This window comes from Artemia sp. Qi Xiang Cuo, chromosome 4 (assembly GCF_049724085.1).
Source record: "Artemia sp. Qi Xiang Cuo chromosome 4, ASM4972408v1, whole genome shotgun sequence".
In the NCBI taxonomy this organism is placed as follows: domain Eukaryota; kingdom Metazoa; phylum Arthropoda; class Branchiopoda; order Anostraca; family Artemiidae; genus Artemia; species Artemia sp. Qi Xiang Cuo.
The window spans coordinates 60,198,646-60,222,716 of NC_142797.1; the positions used below are offsets into that span (position 1 = coordinate 60,198,646).

At 35.7% G+C, this 24,071-nt stretch overlaps 2 protein-coding genes across 3 annotated transcripts in view; one reads left to right on the forward strand and one right to left on the reverse strand.

Moving 5' to 3' along the window:
- LSm1 (U6 snRNA-associated Sm-like protein LSm1) overlaps positions 1 to 11,927 on the reverse strand; it is a 58,898-nt gene extending 46,971 nt beyond the window's left edge. The window contains exon 1 of one of the 2 annotated variants that reach the window (XM_089088465.1): positions 11,849 to 11,927. In XM_089088465.1, coding sequence (XP_088944591.1) covers positions 11,849 to 11,900 — 52 coding nt within the window. In that variant the 5' untranslated portion in view covers positions 11,901 to 11,927. The remainder of the gene's footprint in view (positions 1 to 11,848) is intronic. The other variant, XM_089088466.1, reaches the window with a different exon arrangement.
- A 203-nt stretch (positions 11,928 to 12,130) lies between these two features.
- The window catches only part of LOC148953291 (armadillo-like helical domain-containing protein 3), a 62,056-nt gene continuing 50,115 nt past the window's right edge, over positions 12,131 to 24,071 (forward strand). The window contains exons 1-2 of the mRNA XM_089088467.1: positions 12,131 to 12,227; positions 16,101 to 16,163. Of these exons, the coding sequence (XP_088944593.1) occupies positions 12,147 to 12,227; positions 16,101 to 16,163 (144 nt within the window). The 5' untranslated portion in view covers positions 12,131 to 12,146. The remainder of the gene's footprint in view (positions 12,228 to 16,100; positions 16,164 to 24,071) is intronic.

A 24,071-nucleotide genomic window follows, 5' to 3' on the forward strand; every position in this document is an offset into this window, starting at 1 on the left:
GAAAAAGTAGGAAAATAGAAAGGAAGGCAAATATGGAGGCATTTGAGGGAGAGCACCGAGAATATAAGGAAAAAATGCAGGCTGAAAAAGATGAAATTAGAAAGAATAGAAAAGAGGACGAAAGGGCTAGAGTGGCCTATAAAGAAAGAGACAATACGGATAGAGAACGAACAGATTCAGAAAATGAATTAAGGAGAAATAATGGCAGACGGAATCAAAGTAGTCCGAGTAGAAGGAGCAGTGTTGAATCAAAATCCAGCAGGAGCTCGCGAAAAAGCACTCAAATAGATATGACATAACAATTATTAAATTTCATGGAGAAAGAAAGAGAGAAAGATAGACAAGAAAGAGAACAAAAGGAAGAGGCTGATAGGATAGCCAGGGAAAAAAAAAGGAAGAGGCAGACAGAGTGGAAAGAAAATACATAATGCAAATGATTGCAGGGAGAAATTTTGAAACGTTTAAGAGAACCGCATGGGTTAGAAACCCAGAAAAATATACAACTTCGCTGACTACGGGGGAAGGTGGACCGGCCCATAAAACAAATTGGGAGGCTATGCCACCTTGTCAGAAAAACGAAACACTTGATACTCGGGTTCAAAATGTTGATAATCCACAAAATGGGATGCGGAAGTAAAAAGACCACAAAATATTGAAAAAAAGACGCGCGAGAAAGATTTTCGGGAAAATTTCCAGAAAATGGAAAACTTGAAAACACTTTTAATGAAAATGAGACGCTAACAAGTACAGGCCAAAATGAAGCGCTGATTGTACCAGAGAATAAGGAGACGAAATTTATTGTACGGCTTTTCCTTGTAGAGTTCGAGAAATTTTAGTACAATATGAAAAACTAAATGTCGGAATTCAGTTCCCATTTGATAACGGAATATTTGTTTCTGTGGTAAACGAAAAGAAAACTAAAAGAGAGAAGAAAGATGCATAACGGAGCTACAATGAAGAAAGATAGTCGAATATAGTGGATACTGGAGTCCAATTCAGATTTCATGACGATTTATTTAATGCTACTACAAAAGAAAAGAAAACTACGAGAGAGAAAAGAGATATTAAACGGAGCTACAATGAAGTAATGCAGTCAAATATGGTGGACACTGTGGTCCAAATCAGATTTAACGATGATGTATTATTTTGCGCGAATGACAAAATTGAGAAAAGTAGAGATGAAAAGAGGAATGCAAAAAAGAGACAAAATTTGGAGATTCAGCCTGCAGTGGCGAAAAATAATAAAATGTTTGATGGGTTGTGCCTTGATAACATAAATAATAGGAGGGGAAAAGAGGTCAAAGACCCATGGGGAATAAAACAAGATGGTTACAAAATAGAGATGAATGACCTACAACGGGTTGGGGGAAAGTACGGAGATATTGACTGTCGAGTCGGATTGGAAAAACTTGGATAGGAATCTGAGATTAGTATCATCAATTCAAAAGATACGTCGATCCTTCATGAGGGGGAGGTATCCCTTGGGGAAGATCCCCTGCGGGAAGTCGCGAAAGATATCCCTTTTCCTCAATGCACAACTGGCGGACAAGTTGTGATCCCTTTACTGAAGTTTTGCCTCTCGGATCTGGAGTCCTTGGGGGAAACTCCCTCCCAGTCACTTCACATTTCACCCAAACCTTTGTCCAGTAGCCCTATTCATAATTTTTACTCTTCATGGGAACCGACAATTATTTCCGGCAAATTGTATTCAGTGGGAGATGTATCCAAATTCCATCTTCAATTAGCAGCAACGTATATTCTTCATTTAATTATCCCAGGGGAGGGAACCCAGAAAAAAGGCGATTCATGGTTTGCTCAAAATTTTATTTCATTCCCAGTACCCTTATCCTTTTCACGGGCCATTACATTTTCGGCCTTAGATTATTTGAAATTATGCCAAGGGGCAATTTACTTTTTTATTGAGATGTGGGGTTGTTTCCACAGATGGAAATTAAGAGGCTAGTGCAGCCAATTTCTCATGATGGCTGGCATCATCATACGTGCCAGAAACTGATTCTCTGCTCCTCTCAAATGTAAATTCGTGAGAGCGAGAAATTTTTTTGCTTTTGATTGTGCTATGCACAATCATTGTCTACGAATCTTGGGGACTTCAACTTTCAAAACCTAATGCGGAGGCTATACGATTTAGACCATGATGTTCCTAGAGTAGAGACGTGTTGATGAAGACCGATCCAGAGCCAAGCGGTGGAAGTAGTGGCACGGACACTGTTGAAAGAGAGAAGGGAAATGGATTTTGTAAAGTTGAAGTTAAGTGTTTATGTTTGTAAGGTTGGACAAAGGTAGCGCGTGGGCAGTGATTTATCTTACGGGGGGAGGTGTTGGGGTTCCACCCCTGTTTCTTTTTCTTTCAGATAAATGAACTTTTTTCCTTGTATTAATTATATTTTTTGACAGCATACTTTCGAAAGACAGGCTAAATTTTCGTTGCTAAGTTAGAGGCGTCACAATAAGAAGCTTCGAAATAAGTTTTGTTTTTGTACTTGCTGGTTTAGAGTCATTGAAAGATAAAGATAAGAGGTAGAATTGGTTTTGAATGGGGATTGGGATGATTAGCTGGGCCAAGCGAAGGTCCACCCCTATGAACAGTTGCTGTACCTATTATTATTATTTTGTTTAGTCTGCGTTTAGACCCCGTTCAGGGAGATATATTTTTGTGGGATTATTGTGAGCCTTATGGAAGAATACAAGTAAGGTATTTTCTACAAACTGTGTACTAGTTTCCGTAACCCAGGCAGGGTAGGAATAGAGCTACGAGGTACCGTCATTAATATATTGACAAGGGGGTTTGTTACCTCCAACGAGAGAGTTAGAGATTTTCTAGCCGTAACCCAAGGCGGGTACATTTGGCTTTAGAAAGTGGCCATTTGACCACTTGATCGCGTTATCATACCCTGGGACAGGGTATACTGTAAAAAGGGTAGTACCAAACCCGATATTTGCAGAAACGGTGTGGTAGACACGGGCATCACATTATAATTTGGGGCCAGGGCTTTCCCCTCTAATACGTGGTGACACCATTATATTACCACGCCAGTGGCGTTGTGGCCTACCGGTATAACACTGGTGGTTAAAACCACGAACATTGGTAGCAGCAACCAAAGGTCCTATCAGTAAACCTGATAGTGATAGATACAGAACCGTTGGGGTAAGCGCGGGAATCCCACTAACCTTTGGGCCGACAAGGGGTTCTCCCTCTCGAGTAAGTGGCATAGCAACCTTTTTGCGCCATTTTTGCACCAATAAGTGGTGACCCCGTACTTACCTCCCAATACTACTTAATTCTTATTTGTCAAGAAGGCCATTATCCAGCAGGTTGCAACTGAGTTAATACCAATAGCATGGAGCTTTATTTTCAGTCTTGTGTGACACACTTTATCAAATGCCTTGGCAAAGTCAAGAAGCACAACATCTATATCAACTACTTTATTAATAAGTTCAATCACATGTTTATAAGCATTTAGAAGGTCATTTTCACTTCATTTCCCCTGTCTAAAGCCATGCTGTTTTGAGGTGAGCAGCTCATTAGAAACTAGGTGCTTAATTACAGCTGAATTCATAAGACTTTCCAATACTTTATCCACAACTGATGTTATACTAATAGGTCTGTAGTTCTCAGCCACATCTCTATTACCCTTTTTGAAAATAGGTGTAATATGTGCCAGTCTCCAGCGTATGGTACTACTCAGGTGTCTAGTGATTTTTGAAAAAGCTTAGTTAGTGACTCATCTAAAACTGAGCATGCTTCTTTCAAAATTCTAGGAAAAATGCCACCATAACCTGCTTACTTATTTTGATCCAACTTTTTCAAATACTTATCAACCCCAAATACTTATCACTTGACTAACCCAGGATCAAGACTGAGGGGTGGCATAGGGTTATCAATTTGGTAATTAGGCTCTTCTGGTAAGAGTTCTATCATCTGGGGTTATGAATACTGACTTGAACTGTTCACTTAGTAGATTCGTTATATTCTTAGAGTTGGTAATCAATTGACCTTGATATGCTAAATGGGTCACTGAATGTCTACCTGGTTTTTTTTTTCTCTGATGCCAAAAAAATCTTTGTATTCTGCAGTTACCTTTCTTGTCAAATATCTGAGGTGATTTTTAGCTTGTTTGAACTTTTCTAGTTTATTTGGAGATAAAGATTTTTTTTTGTAAATTGTCCTTGTTCTCTTTTTTTTTATGATAACTTTGCATATATCTTGGGAGATAAATGGAAGTGTTCTTGTTTTTTCCCAAACTTCACTGTTTTATGTTTTTCAACTGTTTGTAGCAATAAAGTTCTCATTTCACTCCATGCACTTACAATATCTCGTTTTTCAATGAAAAACCAGTCAGAGTCTGTTAAATCATCAGTTACTTTGATGTAGTCCACAAACACATGTCTTTTAAATTTATGTTTTCTTGGTGGAAGCAAACAATGTGTACTAAGGATGCACATGTGATCACTATGCCCAAGTGGTGGTAATCTTTTACTGATAAAGCATTGTATATATCACCCACTACAAGTAAATCTAAGAGGGATGGTTCCTGGTTTGCTCGGTATTGTGTATTGAAGTTAACCACCTGACACAAATCATTTTCATATAAACACCTCAGGAGAAAATCATCTCTAAAAAATTCTGTCACAGATTTAGGGAAACCTCCACCATTTAGCCACTGTAGGCTATATCTGGTAAATTGAAGTCTCCTATTGCTACCATATGCTTTGAAAAACTGACTAGTTGGTTTATTGAACTTGTAAAAGCAAGCAAGGATTCATTTCTACTAGGTGAACTGGGACTGCAGTAAACACATCCGTTTAATGTGTTATATTATCCAGAATTAGCACCCCTGCCCTTGGTAGGGGCAGCGTGGCTACTCATTATTACTAATGCTCTATTTCGCATAAGGTATGTTTATTCAAGTTTGGGAGCCCCCTCCCCCTAATAGAATGTTATCAAAGTGCCATAGCCAAGATGATACAATAAAATTAAAAATCTCAGGAATAATTTTTGTTTGAGACTTTAATATGCCTGAGGAAACTTGGACTTTCTCAGTCCATGACAGTTATGTGTACCATGCAGTTATGGTACTTCTACCAAAATGTTAATCAACAACCCAGAACAAATAAGGATCAAGATCAGCCCCTCCTTAACTGATCAATTATGTCAGACCCTGGAGTGCTGGTTATAAATCCACAGTCACTACCACCTGGAAAAAGTGATCATGTTATAAATCTCTCTACTGTGAAACATCAATTGAAACCAAAAACAACGCATGAACTACAATATTTAACTGATGTGCACAGCCTTATCTAAATATTTGGATTAAATTGACTAGAGCTTTTCCTTTGATGATAATGCAAACCCTTCTTGGCATGCTTTCAAATTTATTTAGTATCACAGAAGACAAGGAAGCCCATCTGGATTGCCTAAAACTACCATATCTTTCTTGAAAATGTATAGAACAGGGTGTCATCATTTCTCATAAGTTGACCTTAGAATATACACTCCTTGAAATTGTCCAGCTGTCAACCAATACCTCTGTCAAGGGACAACTCAAAGAAAGTCATCAAAAAAGTTCTGCCAAACATGCCTTCAAAGTCTTTATTCTCTAATTGAGATACAAGCCTCTAGAATTACCTAGACTACATAAGTGATGCAATGCTAAAACACAATACAAGTTAAAATGTGCTGTCATTACCCAAAAGTATTTTCATAGTCATAAGAATTGCATGTTGAGTAGCCCTCTACCTCTGGATACAATCTACCATATGTAGCAAAAATGTTCACCCATCAATGTGTTAGTCAAAATGATTTCAAAAACTAAGGGTAAAGATATTCACTGTTTGTTCTATAATGCAAATACTAGGGTAAAACAATAACCACTCAAAAACATAATGAAATTAGGTACTTCAGGTTATCAGGTGCTATCAAAGGTTAACAAGTAACTCTTGTCAATTTTACATGGCATTGTAGGGTAGCAACCCTTGTAATCTTAGGTTGTGTGTTAGTACTACATGAGCTGCCTATCCAACTAACCTTAACTGTCCTTGGTGAAATCTTCAATTGGTGACCACAAATGCTTACCTAGTGTCACATTCTCTAGTATTAAGTGTTTCTCTTTTCTTACATGTGTTTTTTTACAGATTGTGACCTGGGTTTTATATTAAATTTCCCAACTTAATACCTGGCTTCAAAGGGATTGCATGGTGTCATGATGGATGCTGGAACTCCCTGTCCTGAGGAGAATTGGGATGCTCCCAATCTCAAGGAAGCATGGTCAAGCTTCAAAAACCATGCCCAACTGATGTTCAATGGTCCTTTGAGTGGAAAAAAATGAAAAAGTATAATGTGCTTATCTCCTCATCTGGCTAGGGGAGAAGGGAAGAGACATTTTCAGTACTTGGACACTTGCAGAAGCAGAAAAAGACAAAATCAAAACCTACCTGACAAAGTTTGATGAACATTTTAATCCAAAGGCAAATGCTATCTTTTCTTGCTATGTCTTTCACAAGCATGACCAGTTGGACGGAGACACAATTGAACAGTATGTGTCTCAGTTAAGATCCTGGTGTGTGACTGTGCATACCCAGTGACAATCAGTGATGAAATGGTGCAAGATAACTTATCTTTGGAACTAAATCTGAAAAAATACAAGAAAATCTTCTGCACTCAGGACCAGACCTTACCTTATCTGAATTGGTACAAATAGCATGTGCATATAGAGACCCAGGCACAACTTAAAACAATGTTGGCAGAACCCGCTGATTACAGCATACCAATAAAGCAAGAAATCGATGCCATCATGAGAAACTCAAGACGTCCTAACGGGCAGATGCAGTTAAGGCCTTTAAATTCAGAGTGCTATTTTTGTGGGGACGAATAAAGCCCAAGTCATAATTGCCCGGCAAAAGGCAAAGTTTGCAGCAAATGTGGGAAATTCAACCACTTTGCCCGTGTTTGTCGGAGTGCTACAAAAAGCATAAACAACATCAAATCCCAAGGCAACAACAGAGGCGATGATGAACTGTTCATCCATGAAAAAAAGATGAATAACAGTGACAATCAGCCATACACTACTGTGTATCTCCAGAACCAGCTCCATGTGCGCTTTAAAAATCAACACTGGAGCTCAAGCAAGCATTATCACTCAACAGCATGCAGCAAAACTCACACCAGCTACCAAGATTCAACCCACAAACCACATCCTTACAAGTTTATGTGGACAAAAGATTCCAATACTGGGAACAATTCAGATCCAATGCTCCTGCAAGGGTAGGCCTAGTAAAGAACAATCCATAGACTTCTATGTTGTCAAGACAGTGCCCACACCAATACTTGGATTTGTTGCAAGCCAAAAGATGAATCTAATCAAGTTGATCCTCACTGTGCAAGACAAACAAGACAAATTCAGCGAACTGTTTGAAGAATTTGATGATCTGTTTGAAGGGGTTGGAAAGCTAGAAGGAGAATGCAAAATACAGCTAAAAGAAGAAGCACATCTCTCTATCTAGCCCGTAAAGCAGATACCCCTAGCAATCCAATCGCAGCTCAAAAAGGAACTTGGTAGAATGAAAATGCTGGGAATTATAGAAAAAGTGATCAAGCCCATGGAGTGGATAAACTCTGCAGTAGTGGTTCAAAAGTGGATAGTACACTTTGATTGTGTATTGACCCCCATGATTTAAAGAAGCCCATAAAACAACCTCCCCACCTCATGCTCACATTCAAAGAAGCTGTGCAGAAACATGCTGGTGCTACATCATTCTCAAAGTTTGATGCAAGGCATGGGTACTGGTTGCTGTGCCTTGAAGCCAAATAAGCCAAACTCACCACATTCAACACATCCTATGGCTGTTATAAGTTCAAAAGAATGCCTTTTGGTCTAATCTCAGCACAAGATGAGTTTCAGAGGTGGATGGAAGAGGCTTTTGAATCACTCAAAAGATTTTCAGTCATTGTAGATGGTATGATTGAATCTGGAACATCTGATGCTGAGCACTGCAAAAACCTCAGAACACCCTCATTTGAGCCAGAGAAAAAGGTGTTAAATTCAATAAAGACAAGTGCATCTTAAAGGCCACTGCTATCTCTTACTTTAGTCACATATTGTCTGACAAAGGAATACACCCCAACCAAAACAAGGTCCAAGCCATCCAAGAAATGCCCTCCCCAACTAGTCAAGAGCAGCTACAAATGCTCCTAGGTATGATGAATTATCTGTCTTGCTACATACCCAGCCTATCCAGCCTGAACAAGCCTCTTTGAACGCTTGGCAAACAAGAACTGTTTGAGTGGATGGCAACACATGAAACCACTCTCCATAAGACTAAAGATTCCATTTGCCAAAATGTGGCATTCTTTGATTCTGCTGAACAGTCCATCAAGGTGCAAGTTGATGCTTTGATGTCTGGTATGGGAGAGGTGCTGCTTCAGAAGTCCTCAGTAGTATCCATTGCATCTAAATCACTGAATGATACCAAGAAGAAATACTCCCAAATTCAAAAGGAGCTCTATGCAATAGTGTTTGGCTGTCACCATTTCCATCAATACCTGTATGGATGTCCATTTACCATCTTCACCAATCACAAGCCCCTAGAAACACTCCTATACAGACCCATCAGCAAATTATCTCCAAGGTTACAAAAGATGCTCCTCCAGATCCAGCCATACAACTAAAACATCAAATTCCAACCAGGCAAAGACATTCCCCTAGCTGATGCTCTAACCCACTTACAGATCAATACAGAAGACCAAGAAATGCAGACCAACCTTGAATGCTACATCCACTCAGTGATGAGATTACTTCTGATCAGCTGTGAGAAGCTTTCACAGTTAAAACAAGAAACCTACGTTGATCCAGAGCTTACCAACGTATGGGAATACATTGAAAAAACCTGGCCAGGAGCCAGGTTCCAGCTGCAGCAGCCAAATTCTGGTTTGTCAGAGACCAACTAACTGTGGCAGAAGACATCATAATGAAAGATGATTGGTTGGTCATACCATGAATGATGCAGAAATTGATCTTGACCCATCCCCATGCCTCACACCTTGGCATGGATAAAACAAAGCAAAGAGCCTGCTCAATAGTTTTAAAGCATGGCATGAACTGTTCTGTTGAGGAATTCATCAAAAATGTGACGCTTGCTGTACCTACCGAAGATCCAACCCCAAAAAAGAGCCACTTCTGCAGCAGGAGATCCCTACCTACCCGTGGGAACACATGGGAGGCGACCTCTTCTACAAGAACAACAAGTTTCACATGGTAACAGTCAACTACTACAGTAGATTCATTGAAATCGACTATCTGGACCTAACTGCACTATCTGTCCATGTAATAGATTGCCTGAAGTACCACTTTGCAAGACATGGCATTCCATGCTTTATGATGCCAGATAATGGACCCCAATTTAGTGGCAAAACATTTAAGAAATTTGGAGAGGACTTGGGCATAAAGATACTGACTTCTAGCCCATCCCATCCACAGTCAAACAGCCTCGCAAATGAGCTGCAGGAATTGTAAAAGCTCTGATTAAGAAAACTCACAAGTCAAAAGAAGAATTGTTGCTTGGCTTGCTTGAATATAAGAATAGGCTGATAGACAGCCTGGTATCTCTAGCTCAGCTTCTTATGAGTAGGAATCTGAGGTCTACCCTACCATGCACCATCAAGCACCTGAGACAAAGAATCATCCCCTACACAGAATTCCAGTGCTCCAGAGAAAAAGAAAGGACAAACTAGAAATTCTATTATGACAGTTGCACCAAAACCCAAAAAGACTTGCAAGTCAACCAGTCTGTGAGACTCCTGGTCAAAAATTGTACCTGGGAAAATGCAACCATTATCAAGAAGTCAGAGCAACCAAGGTTGTATACAATTGAAACGCCAAGCAAGAAAAGATACAGCCACAACAGGAGGCATTAACAAGAGACTACTGAAGACTATACCACTCTGTCTAGTCTAACAGATACAAGAGCAGAAAAACAAGAAAGCCAGCCCCCTGTACATCCCTCTGCTGCCACTCTGCAGCAAGCAAACTCACCTGACCCAATACAATGTCCTGTCCCACCAATGGACCCAGAAGATGTACCAACCATTGTCCAGATCCAAGAGGCTAGAGACACAAAAGAACAATGGTGTGTCCCAATAACCAAAAGTGGACACCAAGTCAAGCCACCCTCAAGACACAACTTTGGAGTACATTGTTCCTTTTTGTGAAAGAAAGAGGATGTCACATTCTCTAGTATTAAGTGTTTCTCTTTTCTTATATATATTTTTGTTTACAGGTTGTGACCTGGGTTTTATATCACAGGGATGGGTCTACAGGCTAAAGCATGCCCCAGGAAGGTATTTTGAAGTACCTACCTCCCCTCTTTCTCCCTCTAGAAGGTCCTGAATTTTGTCTACATGACAGGTCTATTACCTATTGAAATTTTGACAAAACAACATTTTTCCTTAATTTTCAGTTATCAGTTTCTTTTTCTCTGGCTTTAGTTCTGAAAATGCAATTTCAGTTATTTGAGCATAATTTTTAGCCATAGGATATCAATGGTTTATTTCCAAAATTTAGGAAATGCATTTGAATATCTTTAAAACCTTATAAATTGTGATTAAGCAAAGTTGTGAAGCTGAAAACCATTTTGTTGTACTTCATTTAAGCAGAAAATCTATTTTGCAAGGTATCACTTATATAACTCCCAGGTTCTTAAAGGTCATCAAAGGTCAGGACCCTCTAGAGGGAGGAGTGGAGGTAGGTACTTCAAATGGTAAAGTTCTACAAAATCATATTATTGAGTTAGGACTAAAGTAAATACACCATTCAATGCCTTTTTTTATGCTGATTACAAATATAATAAGCATTTCTATTGGAAATGAATTTCAGTCCCCCCCTATATCTGTCACGTCAGGGTTAGGTTCGGTTTAGCATTTCTAGATGGGGGGGGCTGAAATTCATTTCCGATAGAAATGCTTATTATATTCATAATAAGCATAAAAAAGGCATCAAATGGTGTATTCACTTTAGTCCTAACTCAATAATATGATTTCATAGAACTTTACCCTTCAATTACCTTCCCAGGACATACTTTGGTCAATATCTAACAATTCATATTATTGAGTTAGGACTAAAGTGAATACACCATTCAATGCCTTTTTTTATGCTGTTTACGAATATAATAAGCATTTCTATTGGAAATGAATTTCAGCCCCCCCCCCCTATATCAGCCAATTTAGGGGTTGGGTAGGTATTGCCGATATAGGGGGGGGGGCTGAAATTTATTTGCAACAGAAATGCTTATTATATTTATAAACAGCATAAAAAAAGGCATCGAATGGTGTATTCACTTTAGTCCTAACTCAATAATATGATTTGGTATATATTGACCCATACTTTAGCCTGTAGACCAATCCCTGAAAGTTTGATTTTCCTAACCCTACCCCTTTCCAAGATAGCCTAGTCAAAAGTAGCCTAGAATTTTACTTATGTTTTTAATTAATCCCTAGCTGAATTGTCTGAATACGTTTAAATGGGGGGGGAGGGGGACAGGGGATAAATTGTCAAGAACATGAACATAACCATAGGAACATTAGCAATCTAAAATGCCCCTTTTTCTTCTAGTATGTCTCCTTCTGGAGAGCCACTATTCTTAATCAAAATATTTTTCCAGATATGGCACTGTCAAAGCAGTGGGGGCATTATACCCTAAACACAAAGGCTTCTCTGGAAACCAATTGAATAGAAAATTTCTGAATAGTCTAAAATGAAGCAAAATTTTATTGCTACAGAGATTTATTTAAAAGAGGACATAAATAAAATTTTGCCAATATTTTTTAGGATATTACTATCTAACTCTTCTAACAAAGTAGCAGTTCCAGGAACAGTTGCTAAAATCATTTTTGTTCAACCTCATGTATGCTTTTTGAATGAGACATTTCGTACGATTGTAATACATAAAAAAAAGTAAGGATAGATATAAAAGATAGACTGAGAAAAGACAATTTTAAATTTTAATGATAATTCAAGGATAATTTTTTATATTTATGAAGTGGAGTTTATAATTCCGCTAATTTTATAACTAAACTTTATTTACGCCTACGTAGGGATCTGAGGTTTTACCCGTTAAATTTGGATCTTTGAAACATGTCTAAGCGACATTCAAGTGGTACCATAAAAAAAGCCTTTAAGGAGAAAGTTGTTGCTATTTATGAAACTATATTTAGAGTAAGTTCACCACTTTTCATTAGTGGATTTTATATAAACCACAGTTCAGTTACTTATGGTATCATATATGGGTAGGTTGCAATAGGCCTTGTTCTGGTTTCCCTAGTAGCCTGTATGAACTTGTGAAATCTACAAATGGTCATTCCATAAGGTTGTTGTAAAATGAAAAAAAAAACAAACTAGTATATGAATTAGTTAAAGGTCTGGAATAGGGCCTCTTCAGGAGGAGATATTCTAGAACAATAAAAAGACATTTTTGGTTACTATTTTTATGCTCCTATTTAATAGTTTGGTTCCCATCTTTGACAATTCACCTCAAATAGCCTTAGGCTATACAGAAAAAAAGTAACATAATTGATGAAACTCAGCCTAGGCCTCTTTTTTATTTATTTATTAGTACCAAAATACAGTAAGTTTTAACAAGCTTGTCACACTAAACAATTATAAAAAAGTCTGTGACAATGTTGACAAAATAACATAAACATACAGTAACAGAAACATATCTAGGAATAATAATTGAAACATACAAAAAAGTAAGCCTTTTTGGTATCATACCAAACTAACTGAAACATATAGGCCTATACTAATAATTGCAACATACCAAAAAGTAAGCCTTTTTTTCTGGCTATAGTTTTGAAAATGCAATTCCTGTTATTTGAGTAAAAATTTAAGCCATATTAATGTTTTTTTCCTGAATTTAGCAAATGTATTTGCAGATCTATGAAACTTTATAAATTGGGATTGAGCAAAAGTGTAAAGCTGAAAACTTAGCCTAGGCCTATTTGAAAACATAAAAATAGGAAAAACAAGGAAATATAATTAATTGATAACTGCTGCATAGTATAAAGTAAGAATTCTGGTAAAATTCTGGACAAACCACTTTTTGGAAAGTGGTTAGATTAGAAAAATAAAACTTTCAGTAATGAATACAAGGTGAAAAAAAACTCCAGGAAGGTAGGCTAGCCTATTACCAAGCTATTATGTTAACCCTCTTTTTATTTCTATGTTTTAGAAACTTGACAAGTAGCTTGCTTGACATGTTGGAATTTTGACAAAACAACATTAGGCTAGGCTATAGGCCTACTTTAATTTTCAGTTTCTTTTTTATTTATTTATTAGTACCAAAATACAGTAAGTTTTAACAAGCTTGTCACAATAAACAATTATAAAAAAGTCTGTGACAATGTTGACAAAATAACATAAACATACAGTAACAGAAACATATCTAGGAATAATAATTTAAACATGCAAAAAAGTAAGCCTTTTTGGTATCATACCAAACTAACTGAAACATATATAATAATAATTGAAACATACCAAAAAGTAAGCCTTTTTTTCTGGCTATAGTTTTGAAAATGCAATTCCTGTTATTTGAGTAAAAATTTAAGTCATATTAATGTTTTTTTCCTGAATTTAGCAAATGTATTTGCAGATCTATGAAACTTTATAAATTGGGATTGAGCAAAGGTGTAAAGCTGAAAACACTTGTTGTACTTCATTTAAGCAGAAGATCTATTTTACAAAGTTTCAGTTTTGTAACAGATCCAACATTGGAATCCAATAAATCCAATATTGAACCTTATTTTGCCCCAAAGTGCAAATTAAGATATTTTACAAAATTTCACTTTTGTAACAGATCCAACATTGGAATCCAATAAATCCAATATTGAACCTTATTTTGCCCCAAAGTGCAAATTAAGATATTTTACAAAATTTCACTTTTGTAACAGGTCCAACAATGGAATCCAACAAATCCAACATTGGAGCTTATTTTGCTCCAAAGCTTGAATTAAGATAACACAAAGATTTTTAAAGGTCACCAAAAGTCAGTGCTCTCTATTGATGGAAGTAGTAGAGGTGGGTACTTCAAAATACCTTCCCAGGATATACTTTATTCTTTAGATCTGTCCCTGAAAGTTTCATTGTGCTAACATAACCCCCTTCTAAGATAGCAAAAAATAGCTTGTCTAGAATTTTATCAAGAACTCCATCTTTTTCTTTTGTTAATTTCTTTATTTAGCATATGGCTATATGAGACCATTAGAGAGGACAGGGGATGGATTGTCAAAAATGCAACCAAACTATAAACATGAGCATTAAATTTGCAATCTAGGCCTACAAATATGTCTCTTTTTGTTCTTGCTTGTCTTCTTCTGAAGAGGCCCAGATCTAGACCTTTAGCATAGCATATCTTATTCTACTACTACTACTACTACTTACAACTCACTAGGCATACAGCACCTAGCTGCCTGAAGCCAAAACAGCTACAAATACTCCCTCTCCATCCCAATCTAGGGTAGCAATTAGTATACTTAGAAAGGACATTGAGAAGCATTTTGAATAGAATGTTTATCCATTAGTTTTATCTTAAGTTTAAATTAATATTTTAAGTTTAAGTTTTATATTATTAGTTAGTTTAAATATAAAAAAAATCTTAAAATTTACCTTCCTTTAGGACATAAAAGCTTTTTTGAGTGTAAAATATTTACTTTCTTTATTCATGAACCAATTATAAAATTGACAAATATTTATTGTTGCTGAATTCTGTTCAGCAAATATGCTCAAAAATTATTATTAATTTTGGCTACATATGGACTGAAATATTGTATATTTATGTCTGAGCATATTTTTGGTAGAACTACACCTAAGCACCTTTTGTCAGCTTGGAAAGTTGTTAAGCTAGGTGAATGAAAAATTTAGGGTATGGATCTACTTTGTAAATTATAGTTTAGAATGCTGTTTCCAAGTACCCAACCCTGTTTCTTCCCTTCATTGAGGACACTGGCTTTTCATGAACTTAAGTAGTTTGTGTTTTTCATGAATGAAACTCAGAGGAGGATCCACAGCCCAAATAAAGGTATGGGAAGGTGATCCCTGCCTCATTCTCTATTTGTACTGTACTTGTAGTATAGGCTTGAGATTAGAAAATTGGTCAGTATTTTAATATTAAGCTAGAGCAAAAACCAATTCTGATTGGACGCAGTCTCAAATCCTAGTATTCTTTTGTCAAGGACTAAAATCTCAGAAAAATAGGTCTAAAGATAGAAAGGTATAGTGTATGTCTATATAATCTTTGAAGCCACATAAGCAGGGAGTTGGCAGAGTTAAGAACTTGAATTCATCTTCCCATGCCCTAATTTGAATATAAATTCATTCCTAATAGGTTTTGTTCAACTAACCCAAGAACTTTTTAAATTAGCTGAAGGCTGCTAAAGTGTGAATTCCCATGAACATAGCTATTAAGCAAATGGAAATATTTACTAAATTTGTTCTGTAAAAAAACAGATCTGCAAAAAGCTGTATTGGATTTTTTCTATTCTTCAACTAAGAGTTCATGAGAATCTTATCTTTGTTTAGTTCTTGAATACATCTTTGAGGCTGACATTCTTCCAGAGGAAGTAAAACAAGAAAGATTTTTATGTTTGAGCATATTTTTGGTAGAACTACACTTTAGTGCCTTTTGTCAGCTTGGAAAGTTGTTAAGCTAGGTGAATGAAAAATTTAGGGTATGGATCTACTTTATAAATTACAGTTTAGAATGGTTTTTCCAAGTTACTAACCCTGCTTCTTCCTTTCATTGAGGACACTGGCTTTTCATGAACTTAAGTAGTTTGTGTTTTTCATGAATGAAACTCAGAGGCGGGTCCACAGCCCCAAAAAAGGTATGGGAAGGTGATCCCTGCCTCATTCTCTATTTGTACTGTACTTGTAGTATAGGCTTGAGATTAGAAAATTGGTCAGTATTTTAAGATTAAGCTAGAGTAAAGTCTTCTATTGCTTATTTTACTGTGTTATTAAATGCATGCTTAGATTCTTTAATTCTAAATAATCATACAACAGTTGAAACATAATCACAAAAATATCTGTTCACAGGGAGAAGATCCTTCTGCTGGAAATCCTAATTTTTGGGACGAATTTTTCCTGTTAAAGCCAAAGGTTAGTCAGTATGACCTAAACTTTAAAGTTGTTTCATGATAATTATTTTTTATGTATAAGTATAATGAATTGGTTGTCTTTAGACCCCGGCACCACGCCGATGAGGGAAGACTGGTGGCGGTGGGGCAAAAAACAGTACGCCACGCCGCGCCGCCGGTGCAATCAATGTTGACTGCAAACATTAATGTTTTCATCAGTCTTTCTCAAATCACATCTTCAATTTACAACAGATTCGAGCCTATTCATGAGTTCAAAAATTCACAAGTTGCTGGCTGGAAACTGGTCTTCTTTGTTATTCATCAAGAGAAGTAGAAATCTGGTAGAAACGAAATGGCTGTGGCGTTTCAGAACCCTTGCATAATACGAGTAGTTGAAGTATCTATTAGCTATGTATTCTTAACATATATAATTATCAAAATTAGTAGTTTTTTTCATTGAGCATTACTGCATATAAAACTTCAAAACACCGTATCACAAAATTCGTCAGTTATCTGTGTAAAAACTTTGCATATAAATTTTAAATTAGAAGATTAATTTTTTCATTATGTCCTTTGCATATATCTTTTTTTCCAAATTTAGAAAAGTTTAATTGGGCGAATTTTTTTTCTATTGTTTTTTTTTTTTTTTTGCTCTTTTGGATTCCTAAGAAGCCTAGCCTTCTTGTATTAAAAAGTGGTTTTTAATTATAATTTTAAAAAAATGCATTTTAAAGTTTTTTTGGCTTCTTTATAGAATATATGTCATGTAGGCTAAGGCTGAACCGCTGCTTTTTTATTGCTTTTGGCTGCTCTTTTGGATAACATTCATTTTTTATCCAAGTTATAAACTGATAAATACCTAATAACAGTCAAATTATAAACTGTATCTAAAAGGAGTAAATTTATCAAATTGAAAAATACATGATGAACACTTCACATGAGAACCCTTCAATTACAATGACACAAAAAACACTTAATAGTTTATTTGCTATGAAGAAAAATGAAGTACCAGCTATTTTCTTAGGTAAAAAATGAAAAGCTCATCTGTTTTAAGTGTAATTAAATAAAAAAAAACAAGTTTTTTAAACTGAAAGTAAAGAGCGACATTAAAACTTAAAACAAACAGAAATTATTCCGTATATGAAAGGGGCTGTCCCCTCCTCAACGCCTCGCTCTTTACTCTAAAGTTTTTTATTGTATAAAAAAATAATGTGGTGTGACAGAGTAAGCCTTTAGCGTAAAGAGCGAGGCGTGGAGGAGGGGACAGCCCCTTTCATATACGGAATAATTTCTGTTTGTTTTAAGTTTTAATGTCGCTCCTTACTTTCAGTTTAAAAAAATTATTTTTTTATATTTAATTTCTGATCGTTTTTTAGTTAATGCAGCTTTTATTTTGGCTCACTGTCGTTGAACAAGTAAACAGAATTTGCATAAAAATTTTACTTTTCTTTTGCTAAATGGATGTCTCTAAATTTGTTTATGACGTAATTTACAAATTAACTTACGTAACTAACTTCTATATTTGTATATTTTTCTTCTGGCAAAAAATACAAAGTTGCAGATTTTTGCAGATATGAGCTTGAAACCTGTGTAATAGGGTTTTCTGATACGCTGAATCTGACGGTGTGATTTTCATTAAAAGTCTTTCACTTGTAGGGGATGTTTCCCCCCTCTTTAAAAAATCGGGTAAATTTTCTCAGGCTCATCGCCTTTGATGAGTAATACTAGGCTAAACTTAATAAAATTTATATATTTAGAATCAGCATTATAAACACATTCTTTTGATGCATTTATTGACATCAAAATTCCGTTTTAAAAGTTTCGATTACTATTGAGCCATATCGCTTGTTTTTTTTATTGTTTTTTTTATTACGTATATGTTATTACGTATATGATGGTGTTCTCCCCTTAGTCAATACCACGCTCTTTATGTTAAAAGTTATTTTGATTCACAAACCCCTGAATCACAAAGGCTGTTTAATTTGAATAGATAGCTCTTTTGAAAGAACTAAAAAAAACTGTAGCGTAGAGAGTGAGGTATTGACTTGGGGGAGAACCCCCTCACATACGTTATAATTTCTGTTCGTTTTAAGTTCTAATGTTGTTTCTTACTTTCAGTTGAAAAAACTTGTTTTTTTTTATTTAATTTCTGATAGTTTTTTAAATAATGCTTGGAAATCCAGCGCCTGTGGTCAAATTACTTAGACTCCTCTTTGATCCCCACCCAGGCGCAAAGCTTCTGCTATGGTCATTTCCATTTAAATCTCCAAAGAGTTTCTTTTTAAAATAGCTTTCAAGCGTAGTTAGGGGTATTTAGACTTTTTTGCTTTTCTTCAAAGCTTTGAAAAAAGTGTTATATAATATTCCAAATGTTACATTTGTGCATATTTTTGGCAATCATTTATGGGGTGATCGAAATTTTTAACCACTGTAGATACGTAAGAATGTTGCAACATCTAGTACCCTGCGGTCATAAGACTGTCAAAGATTCCTCCTTGAACCTCCTAAATTGTAAGCTTTTGTTATGACCTGGCCTTTTAATGTTACTTGGGCACTGGACCAAGGCCGCCATTGTTACTCGTGCGCAACATTAGGTGGGGATGTCGATATCGCTTTCGTCACACCAATTCGTTTTAATGTGAATCTTCCTGGTAAATATGAATGAATTTTTTCAAAGTAAACCCTTTTCATTAATAGGAAAAAAAACCGGATTGGACGCATATGTCCCTTTCCCTTTGGACGATAAAACCATGCAAGTGCTGTATCAAGTGTAACTCACGGAAATCTTGTTAGTTTTGTCGACTTCTCAATTTCTTAGCATCCCTGTTCTCAATAAATAAAATCATGATCCTATCACTTAAATCTAATGGCTGCCAGTACGCCCCCCCTCTTGATCCTATCGGGATAAGATCATATCTCTGCTTTAAATAAAAAAAATAATTAATTTATTAGCAACCCTGCCTTTAAAAAATAGAGGTATTATCATTCAAATATGATAACTCACTACCCCCCCCCCCTCTGGGTACCACCTTGATTGGATGTTGTCTCTGCTTTAAATTAAAAAAAAAATGAACTTTTTGGGATCCCTGCTTTCAATAAATAAAATTTCGTGTTATTATCATTTAAATATAATACCTCCCTACCCCCCCCCCCCCTCTGGATACCACCTTGATAGGATACTGTCTTAGCTTTGATTAGAAAAATAATTTACTGAATAATTAAAAAGGTCACTATATGGTTCAAACAAACACGCAAAATAACGGTAAACAGCTTAGTGTTCCCTGAGAAAAAAAATTGAGGGTATGAGTAAAGGGGTACAAAGACAACAACAAAATTGTCAAAATTATTCAGATATACCTCAAATTATTGGAAAACTGAGTGATAGATTCGCCATGGCATTCCATAAGATCCAAAGAATCGAATTAAAAGGGAGCACACACAAAAGCCAAATGAGGCCAGTAGCCTATGAGAAATCGCAAAATACGCAAGACAATGAACAAGTCCTAATGGGGGGCCCTGGGTCTTTCAAAATATTTAAATGGTTTCCCAGGGAATTTGATATCATTTTCTTCTGTCTCCACTTTAAATGAAAAAAATAATTATCTTTTTGGCATCCCTGCTTTCAATAAAAAAATGAGGTATTATCATTTTAAAATGATAGCCCCCTATCCCCCCCCCCTATAGGCAATAATATACAATGTATTTATGAATCATATTTTTGGGGTAAATTCTGCTTCAATTTTTAATTCCCCAACCTTGTACATAGCTTAGTCTATAGCTAAATTTTGTCTCAACTGAAGGCTGTATTTTTTTGGGGGGGGGGGGGGGGTAAAAACGTTCCGGAAAGAAGATTGTATTTTCTATCAGGTGTTCAATAATTGAGTATTGAACATTAAGAAAATCTTATCTAAAAACAGCAAAAAAAAATCTGCAAACTTACAATTCAGCTGTAGAAACAATCTGTTGGCTGTCAATTTCAAAATCCAACAAAAGGCTGAAGCTGTATAGTAGTGAATGCGTTCTATAATTCTATTCAACTTGAAAATAAAATTCTTGACTACGAATGATGTAAGAAATAGCGATTGAAATGATTTAAACTCATTTCATAAAGACGATGCTTTTTTTGGTCAACATATGAAGAACTGTGTATATTGCAATATTTGCAATAGCATATTGCATCTGTCTGGTTTTTATGCAAAGTAACAAAAGAGACGAAAATTAATGAACAAGACAGCAGTAAAGAATTATGGCATACAAAGTAATATTTGGCAGGGAAAGTCACTGGTGATAAATCACTAGGGGTGGCACCGTGATTGCGTGATTTTCGGGGATTTGGGGAACCAAATTTTTTTTCGTGGTGACGCATAGATTTTCGAGGAAATACACGAAAATTTGGGAATAGTGCAAGCTCTGCTTGATTTCTAATCAGGAAAATCGAAATACTAAACCACACGAGAAGGAAAAGCTCCGACTTTGCGGTTGACGCAATAAAGAATTGCCGTAAAAATAATTTAAAGTCGACCGAACGCCGCCGCCTCTGCTGGCAGCGGCGTGCCTGCGGCACGCCGGCGGCGTTACGAAACTTCGGCGGTGTTTGACCGGACCTATCGTCGGCGGCGTTCGGTCGATCCACCGGCGCCGCGCCGGGGTCTAGTTGTCTTGTCAACAGGAATTTAAAAGAATGTAATCCTTAGCATAAAATTTGACTTGGAGAAAAAAAAAAAAAATGAGTGTTCACCTCGATAATGAAAACTTGTTTCCCTAGCAGTGGCATATCATTTATGATTTATATGATTGTAGTCTTGTGGTCTATTGTCATGACAAGTTTTGGATTATTACATTTTGAAAATGACCAGATCAAAATGGAAATGATAGAGTTTGATCTATAAAATGTGAAACCCTTTGGAAATTTAATGATGACCCTTCTGTCTTGAAAAATATGTAGAAAATAATGTGTTCCTTGTGGTAAGGGGATTCTCTCTCACTTCTGTATCTCTGTAATATTGCAACTTATTGTTTATAACTTAAAAATTTTTCTAGGCTTAAATGCAAGAAATGTAATTATAATCCAAAGCTATGTGAGGGCCAGATAATGGTGATTACTCCAAAAAAGTAATCAAGTGATTGGTGATGAGTGGTAATAAGACTAATGATCAGATTTCAAAATCTACCCAATTACTGATTGTTTAACAGTTTGTCAAATAATGATTTCTCAAACATTCACTCTTGAAAATTAAGCTCAGATTGCTTGACTAGTTGATTGTTCTGACTTTTAAACTTATTATAGTTCGAAAGTAAAAGTCCTTCAGTATTTTTTTTTGGAATTTAGGGATCAAAAGCTGCAACTATTAGAGAAGCTGTAACCACAGGACAGCACACACAAACTGTATTTTCAGGCATTATTCTTCATTTTTTCTGTGGGGGCTGGTGATCTTTGGATTAATATCAGGGTGGGGTTTCAACACTTGATAGTCAGGAGGTTAAACATACCCATTTGTGAATGGTCTTAGTTTTAAATTGGTTGTATGTGTTTTTAGTGTTCATTCATTGTTTTTAGGTGTCTTTTTTTCTTTGTTGGTCTTTTGTTTGTTTTTCTGTGTTTGTTCTTTTTGCTACAATTTTTTCTTGTTATATTTGTAGGCTATTGATATTGTTAGTTTTCTCTATGGGATTTAAGCAGAATAAGTATGTAGTTTGGAGCAACGTCCCCAATCCAATTTTAGTGTCATTAAAGGAGAATAAAAATGGAGAAAAACTAACAACAACAAAAGCCTACAAAGGCAACAAGAAAAAATGCAGGAAAAAAACAAACAAAGAAAAAACTAAAACCAATAATAAAAAAAAGACAGTCATTTTTATTCATTTTCTTCTCCTCTTTTAGTGCTAAAGCTGGATTGGGAAAGTTGCTCCAAACTATTGGTTGTTTCATTTGCTAATTCAGTGCTATACTATTCTTTGTGAGCATATCACTTTTTCTGCATAATTTCCGTAAAGACTACCTTGTACTCTTGATCCTAACACCCTCTGCCTCTTAAATTTTTTTTCCACTAAGAAGATTTTTTTCATTTTCATTTATTGCCCAGAGGTAGGTGTGTGCTATTCTGGTGAAGCTTATGAATAACTTTCTGAAGCTATTAATGTGCCTTTTCGTATTTTCTGCATAAGGTTTGTCTGTATTCCTACCTCCATAGAGGGATGAGGAGGGTTAGATGACTACCTAGTACTCTTGATCCCAGCAGCCTCCACCTCTTACAACTGTTTTTCCAATAAAAATAATTTTTTTGTTCTCATTTATTGTCTAGGAGTAGGTGTGTGCTATTCTTACCTCCATATAGGGATGAGGAGGGTTAGAAGACTACCTAGCACTCTTAATCCCAGCAACCTTCGCCTCTTACAACTTTTTTTCCTATAAGAAGAATTGTTTTATTCTTGTTTATTGTCCAGGGGTAGGCGTGTGCTATTCTGGTGTAGCTTATGAATAAGTTTCTGAAGCTATTAATGCTTCCTTTTCAAATTTGCTGCATAAGACTTGTCTGTATTCTTACCTTTATATAGGGATGAGGAGGGTTAGATATAATCTCCAATACTACTCCTGGGGTCATTTTCTAGAAAAACTTAAGAATTCTTCTATTATTAGTTACCCCTTTCCATCCTCCCCCCCCCCACAAAAAAAAAATTAAAATCCTGTTCCTGATTGTACTTGTATCCATCTCATGCAGCTACATAGGAGAGGCTGACTGCTAAAGTCAGTGTATGAGTGTTGTGTGGGGTTTGTCTACAATTTATGTAACACCTAAATACAAAGTACTTTTAATAGAAAACTTTCAACTGTATTTACAAACAAACTTAATGCACATATACCCATACCCCTTCAGTAATTTCACTGACAAATAACTTTAAAATTTTATCATCAAAATTCAGTAGTAATGATTCATCTTATTAATCTTACCTAAGTCATTGAAGCTTAGACAGAAATAGCAATTTTAAATTAAATGTTATTATCTAATTAGATATAAACTATCATGCACCTGCAATTTTGCAACAAGCAGTTCTAAATATCATTCGATTCAGCAGTCTCAGATCTATTTTTTTTTGCTGAGACTCAGTTAGGGTACTACTTAAATTTTTTCATTCAGAAGAATCTGAACTAGCTTAAAGAATAGAAAAATTATTATTATTTTTATTATTATTATTCATTTATTGCCCGTCAAAAAAAGGTACAAAAGGTACAGTAGACGGAGTAATCACTAAAGAAAACAAAAAGAAAAAAAAAGAAGAAAAGGAAGGACACAAACACATTGAAATTTCAAGTACCTGACAAAAAAAAAAAACTCTTAATTGCATTAATACGAATAATGATGCTAACAAAAGGATGGTAAAATTTTTTTTAAAACGGGAGAGAGATTTGTTAATGCTAATAATATTATTATTAATATTGGCTAACCTGAGATCTTCTGTCCATGATTATGATACTAGGTCATCTGCAGAGATTAATATTCCACTGGTAGTTTCGGCCCGATCGATGTTTTCTTTGCTTCACAGGGGGATCAGAAGTTGGAACCATCTTGATCAAAATATAAAAAATATAGGTGATATTTCTTCGTTTAAGATAGTAATTAAAGGGATGCTTTCTAGTAAGTATGAATTTTTTTTTTTTTTGTTTTTTTTTTTTTTTTTTTTTTTAAATATTGATATTGGTAAATTTTTATGGCTCCTGGGGGTGATGATTATGAATATGATTGCAAATTTAATGAAAATGTTAAGGTTTAAGGTTTGTGGTGCTGTTTGGGGACTGTGTTATAGATAGGTTATTATTTTTTTCGTTTTTTTTATTGTTGTTTTGTTATGTTAGTGTATTTTTGCCACCCCCTTGGACAAGTTTTTACTTCTTGGGGTGGCCACTAAACTTATGTTAAATTGATTGTTTGTT